At 37.4% G+C, this 8,059-nt stretch overlaps 1 protein-coding gene across 3 annotated transcripts in view; it reads left to right on the top strand.

Moving 5' to 3' along the window:
* Window positions 1-8,059, top strand: part of Usp24 (ubiquitin specific peptidase 24) — a 144,616-nt gene that overhangs the window by 45,391 nt on the left and 91,166 nt on the right. For all 3 annotated transcript variants that reach the window (XM_005353499.3, XM_026782230.1, XM_026782231.1), the window contains exons 8-12: window positions 1,040-1,105; window positions 4,237-4,311; window positions 4,874-5,032; window positions 5,973-6,087; window positions 7,284-7,387. In XM_005353499.3, the coding sequence (XP_005353556.1) occupies window positions 1,040-1,105; window positions 4,237-4,311; window positions 4,874-5,032; window positions 5,973-6,087; window positions 7,284-7,387 (519 nt within the window). The remainder of the gene's footprint in view (window positions 1-1,039; window positions 1,106-4,236; window positions 4,312-4,873; window positions 5,033-5,972; window positions 6,088-7,283; window positions 7,388-8,059) is intronic.

Consider the following 8,059-nt stretch of genomic DNA (forward strand, 5'->3'; position numbering starts at 1 on the left):
ATGGGAGGCGGTGGCTGGGAGGAGGCAGAAATCTTTAATAAATAAATTAATTAATTAAAAAAATAAAACCAGACACTGTGGCCCATGCCTATAATTAAAAACAAACAAAAAAACAACAACAAAGTCTTAAAGTTCTTGTCATACAGATCTCAATTGTTTGGTTAGAGTTACTCCAAGATAGTTTATGTTGTTTATGGCTATTGTGAAGGCTGATATTTCTCCAATTTCTTTCTCAGCCCATTTATCATCTGTATATAGGAGGGCTACTAATTTTTTTGTTTGCGTTAATCTTGTTTCCTGCCACATTACTGAAGGTGTTTATCAGCTGTAGGAGTTCTCTAGTAGAATTTTTGGAATCACTTATGTATACTATCATATCATCAGCAAATAGTCAAAACTTTACTTTTTCCTTTCCAATTTGTATCCCCTTGATCTTCTTTTGTTGTCTTACTGCTCTAGCTAGAATTTCAAGTGCTAAATTGAATAAATACGGAAAGAGTGGGAAAAAAAAATAAGCCTTAACTTTTTTTTTTTTTGATTAGAGGATATTACCTCCTCCTCAAGTATTCTCTTCTTTTCAAAAGAAAATGTTCTAATATTGATCATTATAAACTTTAGATTCATTTCATTCAATGCTTCAAAGGAGTTTTGTTGACATTCTCATTTAAATGTCTATATTAATTTAAGTGTGTTGTCTTTCTATCTATGAAATTAGGTTATCTAACCATTACATTTTTCTCAGGTATTTGAAAAGGATTTGCTTAATCTTATGTATGTATGTATGTATGTATGTATGTATGTATGTATGTATGTATTTATTTATTTATTTGGTTTTTCGAGACAGGGTTTCTCTGTGGCTTTTGGGCCTGTCCTGGAACTCTTGTAGACCAGGCAGGCTTTGAACTCACAGAGATCTGCCTGCCTCTGCCTCCCAAGGGCTGGATTAAAGGCATGCGCCACCACCGCCCAGCTTGGATTTGCTTAATTTTAAAAGATGAAATGCTCACATTTCACTCTGGTCTTTACTGTCCTCTCACAGGCTGTCTCAGCGCTGGTGCAGCCCTTAGGGGTGTGTGCAGAATACTTGAACTCCTCCGTGGTACAGGTATGATTAAGCCATTTATATCATGGTCAAAGACATGGCAAATATTTCAGAATGGTGCTTAATATAGAATAACTTCTGGTTTTCAAAATGACTGCCCTTTTAGTAAAAATATTGTCAGAAAGTAAGTTTTCTAAGAGTAGGATGCTCTCTAACTGTGGGGCTTTTCTAAAAAGACTGATTTTTATCAGATGTGATTTCTTAGTGTTGTCTTTTTTATAAAGAAGGAGCGTGTGTAGACGGAGGCCACTTGTTTGTTCCCAGCTGCCCAGACCTGAAATAATCACACAGAAACTATATTAATTACAATACTGTTTGGCCAATAGCTTAAGCATTTTTCTAGCTAGCTCTTACATCTTAAATTAACCCATTCCTGTTATTTTATATTTTACCATGGGGCTTATGGTTTACCAATACAGTTTGTAGGTGTCTGTCTCCTTCAGTGGCTACATGGCGTCTCTCTGACTCCACCTACTCTCTCTGCATATCTCTTCTAGCCTGGCCATATTCTGCTCTGCTATACGCCAAAGCAGCTTCTTTATTAACCAATGGTAATAAAAAAATATTCACAACATACAGAGGGGAATCCCACATCAGAAACCCTGTCTCCTTCACAGGATTGTTTCTGGGTTTGTTGCCTTATGGGTTCTACTAGATTAGTTTTGATTGTCAGTTAGGTATGCTTACTGCCTGGTCTCTCTTTTGAATAATTGCTTAGCAACATATCATGTTTGACTTCCTTCCTTTGTGAATTATAATTCATCAAGTCATAAAGTAGTCAAAACTGTGAGTGTTCAGTTTTGTGTGTATGCATGAAAGTGTACACGCACTGCCCTGGAGGCCAAGGAGTCAACATTAGCATTCTTCCTTTATTGCTCTCCACCTCATTCATTCATTATCCATTTATCTGGTCTGTCTGTCTGTCCGCCCATTCATTCATTCATTCATTCATTCATTCATTCATTTATTTATTTATTGGCTAGAGACAGGGTCACTCACAGAACCTGGAGCTCACTGAGTGGCTGTCTAGCTGGCAGTGAGCTCCAGGATTTTCTGGATTGCAGGGATACACTACCACTTTAAAGAGGGGAGGGTCCTGCGTGTCTGAAACCAGGTCCTTATAATTGTATAACAAGCTCTTTACTCATTAATGTATCTTTAATGCACCTTGAGTATTCAGTTTTCTAATGCTGAAGACCTATTATACTTTCTTGTTTCCCTCTGTTTCAGTTAATAAGTTATCAAACAAAATGTCTTATCAGAATACCTCCATTTTTAATTTTCTTTCTAAGTAAGTTTGTGAATGCTTGCATAGATTGTTGGAAGTCGCATCAAGCATAGTGCGCCTTGGGGTCCCTGTTTCTATATGTACTATTCATTTTTGCAAGTACATTATTCTTATTCTTTGGAGGACGTTTTAACTGGAATGATACCATTTTCTTTAGTATGTGTGAGAAATTGCTGCCATTTCTAAATGTTAAGTGCTTTCTTTAGATATAAAAATAATATGTAAAGATTTTTAAGGAAATAAGGCAATGTTTAGATATTTTCTTAATTCTATATATTAAGTTCCTTAGAAATGTCTAATGTCAGTTTATTAAGCATAGCAACATAAAGATTTTTGTTATGCTTTCATTTTTGAGTTGGGGTGTCATGTAGTTCAGGCTAGCCTCAAATTTACAATGTAGTCAAGGATCTTCCTGCTTCCACCTCCTGAGTGATAGGATTACAGGTGTATACCACCACATCAAATTTATTCAGTACTAGGCTCAATCCTAGGACTTCATGCTTACTTGGCAAGTATTCTTATCAGCTCTAATCAGTAGTTTAGTAGCTGAAAGATGTAAAAAGCAAAGTAAATTGAGTTTTTGAAATGATTGTTGGTTATAATTAGTAATAATTTAATGATTCAAACTCAGGGCTGGAATTTAAATGTATGTATTCCGTGGAAGAAAATTTATTATAAATACTCTAAATGCTAATTAGTTGAGTTCTTCAGAATTTGTAGATTGTGTATACATGCACGCACATATTAGGGCAGAGTATACTTAGAAAAATAAACTGGAGGAGTAGAAGATAGATCTACTATCATCTTTAGTTCTGCTGCTATGTCTAGACCTAAGTTCGGTCATTTGTACACACACCATGGACTATGTCAGCTGCTAATGTGTCTAGACCTAAGTTCAGTCATTTGTACACACACCATGGACTATGTCAGCTGGCATAGATTGTCTCCATTACTTGCTCTTTAGTGTGACTTTAGAAGACGGTGCTCCTGTTCTCCCTCCTGCAGAATGGTGACATGAGCAGCACCTATCTCACAGAGTTACAGTGACGATTACGTGGCCTGGCACATGCTGACAAGAATACTGACTCACACAGCCCACAGCCCTTCCTGCACTGTTGGCATCTGTGTGAAGGAAGAAATTCTGTCTAGATTATTGTCTGATGTCATTTTCATTCACTGCCTATATAGTCTTGCCTCTGACAGCCAAATACTGTTTTTCTTACCTAATTTTTAAATTTTCTTATTTCATTGGGTCAGTTTACCTCTAGTTAATAATTTACTGTTTCTCCTAAAAAATTTTAGAGGTTCCCGTTCTGTAGCTGTGTGTCATGTTTCTCATTCATAACAATACTAGTCTGTATGAGGCATGTTTTGCATAGTCTCTGCTTGCTTCTATCCATTTTTAAAAGTTACGTATGAAATATTTACTCTGTTATGAAAATAATCATACCAGGCCTGGGATTTAGAGACAGGCAGATTTCTGAGTTAGAGACCAGACTAGTTCCAGGCCAGCCAAGTCTACATAGTGACACCTGTCTCCAACAAACAGACAAACAAACAAGGGGTATCTATACCTATTATTGTTTTAAAAGAGCAGTCTGTGTATCTTGAGTTATCCTTCAGATGACTCTTAGATATAGTGAGAAGAACTGTGCTCATTTTACACTCATTTTAACTGAAGAGACAAGTTAAGGGCACTTGGGATGGTCAGCTAGTTAGTCGTGGCCCTGATGGCTAGAAGTCATACCTGTCTCTTTGCCCTCTCCTTTGTGAATGGCAGATAAGGAAATAACTACTCTAGCACAAATTCAGGAGTTCTTTTTAACTAGTGTTTTATGTTTTACAGCCTATGCTAGACCCAGTCATCCTTACCACAATTCAGGATGTGCGGAGTGTTGAGGAGAAAGACCTCAAAGACAAGGTAATTACTCCCTAGCCAGGTAGAGCCTAGTGCTGGTTAGTCCATGATAACAAAGCCAAGTCTTGGCAAGTTTCAATGACATTGCTTACTGGATCCTGATGACATACTAGTCATATCAAATTAACTTGAAGTTTCCTGACCCTACCCAAAAAAGCTATTTTCAAAACAACTGAGGATAGTGTCATCTAACTAAAGAGAATGAATATTGTATTCTCATGAGTGAAACTAAACAGTTTTTCTAATGTGATTTTGATGGAATTAAAATTAGAATAGATTAAAATAATATTGATTTTTTTTAGATGTATCTGAAGTTGTTTAGAGGTATTTTAATACCGACGAAGACTTTTCTACTTTGAATCCCTTCTACAACAATTGCCTTTTCTTTTTCTTCTCACAACGAGGAACTTTTGCTTAGAAGCAAATATAGTTCATTGGTCATGTAAAATACAAGCTGTCTCCTGACCCTTGTACCCTATGTGTGTCATGAGAATTAATAGCCAGATGTTTTACAGTTTTTGTTTGTTGTCTGTTTGTTTGTTTTTCCGTTTTTATTAAATGAAAGAGATTGGTTAGCATCCCCGAGCTCTTGTCTGCCATTAAGTTACTTTGCATGCGCTTTCAACCGGATCTGGTGACGATTGTTGATGACCTTCGCCTCGACATCCTGCTGCGCATGCTGAAGTCACCACATTTTAGTGCTAAGATGAATTCCCTCAAAGAAGTAAGTTTGTACCCGTTTCTCAGACTTGACTCAGATGTGGTTAGTAATATAAAGGAGATGGGAGAAAGAATAGTTTCTCTTGACCATGTAAGACAGAGATAACAGTGGTACTGTGTGCGAATTGTCTGTTAGTAAGGTCATATGTGTATTTTCAAGATTTACTCCCTGAAAACATCATGAAATGTCCCACAGTATCACCCTTAGACTTTCCTAAGGGACAGTTGTTTTTATTTCAGATGTAACTCTATCTTCTCGCTGATGTTAGGACCAAAAACGAAGTGACTAATAATAGTGTGAGTCTAAGCAACATGCTGAAAATACTTTCCTCAGCCTCCTAGAGTTCACTTAGAACTGCACAAACAGTATGCTTGGCTCCAGGAAATGGCAGGTTAAACCAGTGCCATTCTGCCATGATTCCAGTCACTTTTTCTTTAGTTTGGGATTTTTGGCTCTATCCTAGACCATTTTAAGTTGAAAGAAGAATTTATTGAAAGGCTGATATATTTCACATATGTGAAGAATTTAATAACTAGACCATGAACTCAGTAAAGACATGTGAACAAGTAGAATTTGACTGGGCCACTGTCTGTAAAGAGGTCATGGCAATGGATAGTTCACAAGCTGAATAACCTGGAGTTCCCATCTCCAGAGAGGGATTGCTGCCTTTTTACTTCAGTTATAAAATGGGGAGGACAGTTGTGCTTGCAGTTTGGGTTAGAGCCAGTCATGGGTGGTCTAAGGATTAAGAAGAGTTGGTAATGATTCCCTGTTTTTTTAAAGAGACCCCACCATTAGTAGTCTGTTAATCTTGAAGAAGTAAGTTGGTTTCAAAGTATTTGATTATCAAACTGAGCTATATATGTTTGTAAAATTGCTATACATATATGAAAGATGTTGATTATGCACATTTGATTCAACCATGTAAATGCTCTCATTTTAGGTAACCAAGTTAATAGAAGATAGTACCTTATCCAAGTCTGTGAAGAATGCTATAGATACAGACAGATTACTGGATTGGCTAGTTGAAAACTCAGTTCTGTCAATTGCACTGGAAGGTAAGTTGCTTTTGAAAAATAAAAATTTTCATGTATTGCCATGTTGGGCTGCCGTGTTGGGAGTCACCTTTTTGGGTAACCCTGGTTGTAACTTTGTACGTTCCAGGGTAGGAGTGTGAGGATTAGAAATGTTAGGTAGGGCCGGGTGGCGGTGGCACAAGCCTTTAATCCCAGCTCTCCGGAGGCAGAAGCAGGAGGATCTCTGTGAGTTTGAGGCCAGCCTGGTCTACAAGAACTAGTTCTAGGGCTGGAGAGATGGCTCAGAAGTTAAGAGCATTGCCTGCTCTTCCAAAGGTCCTGAGTTCAATTCCCAGCAACCACATGGTGGCTCACAACCATCTGTAATGAGGTCTGGTGCCCTCTTCTGGCCTGCAGGCATACACACAGACAGAATATTGTATACATAATAAATAAATAAATATACAAGAAAAAAAGAGAACTAGTTCTAGGACAGGCTCCAAAGCTACAGAGAAACCCTGTCTCAAAAAAAAAGAAAGAAAGAAATGTTAGGAGAAACAGAGATAAAGAAAAACACAGAGACATAGGATAGTATCGAGAGGGCCACTCAGTTTTTCCTGCTTACTGAGTTCTGAGTTCGCCCATATTTAATTTTCCATATACTTTTATTCCCCAATACAAAAGGGGGAAGAAGGCAAAAGGCTCCTTTAACATGATACAGAAGGCAACCAGAACAGTCACTTGCACCAACACTTGAAAATCAAATCATAATTTCTTGAGAAAAGCATTCTGTTGAGGCAGTAAACCCCCCACCCCTTGACCAAGTATCTGGAAGGGGAAGGCGGCCACTCCCAAGGTCAAACCTCCTATTTCAAAGGAAGGAACAGAAGTACTTGAATTTTCTGACCTTAGGTCAGGGTGGAATGGATCTACTTGTCTAGGCCATCTTAATGTCCAAAACACCAAGTAACCACACCGTAGGTCAGGGTGTGAAGCCATAGTTGTCAACAACTTTGAGCAAACTCATACTTGCTGACCTTCAGACAAGATGGAATAGGCTCACAATTTTGGGCCTCCACAGACATGTAAATTGTTTTTAATTTTAAAAAGTATAAAAATTTTGTTTCTTTTTATTAGCCTTTAGATAATCTTAGAAAATTATTACTGCTTTGAATTAATAGAGTCATAGAGTCATTATTCACTGTATCTGGCTTCCCCTCTAATGTTTTCTCCATTAGGCAACATAGATCAAGCACAATACTGTGATCGCATAAAGGGAATTATTGAACTCTTGGGCAGTAAATTGTCATTGGATGAACTCACTAAAATTTGGAAAATACAAGTAAGTTGAGAAGAATTATCTTTGCCTTTTTCTGATTTTTTAACCATAGGAAAGGGGGTAAGGTGGTGAAGAGTCTGGGAAATTGAACCTCATCTGGTTTTAACTAGAAGTGCTATACCTAATCTGGTTTACGGTTTATTGAAATTTAATATATAAAAGTGGTTGAGGACTTAGGGGATTTAGTTCAGTGATAGGGCATTTGCCTGGCAAATACAGTGTCCTAAGTTCCACCCTCAGTTCTAGAAAAAATAAATTACATATATAAAGTGAATGTCTGACATAAGAACAGACAGGAGGACCAATGGAACTGAATAGAAGACCCAAATATCAATCCACACATCTTTGAACACCTGATCTTTGATAAAGAAGCAAAAAATATCAAATGGAAAAAATAAAGCATATTTAACAAGTGGTGTTGGCATAATTGGATATCAACATGTAGAAAAATGAAAATAGAAAATGAAAAATGCACAACATTCAAGTCCAAATGGATCAAAGACCTCAACATAAAGCCAGCCACGCTGAACCTCACAGAAGAGAAAGTAGGAACACTTGAATGCATTGGCACAGGGAATCACTTCCTAAATAGAACCCCAGCAGCACAGACACTGAGAGAAACAATTAATAAATGGGACCTCCTGAAACTGAAAAGCTTCTGTAAAGCAAAGGACA

This window comes from Microtus ochrogaster, chromosome 10, assembly GCF_000317375.1.
Source record: "Microtus ochrogaster isolate Prairie Vole_2 chromosome 10, MicOch1.0, whole genome shotgun sequence".
Classification (NCBI taxonomy): Eukaryota; Metazoa; Chordata; class Mammalia; order Rodentia; family Cricetidae; genus Microtus; species Microtus ochrogaster.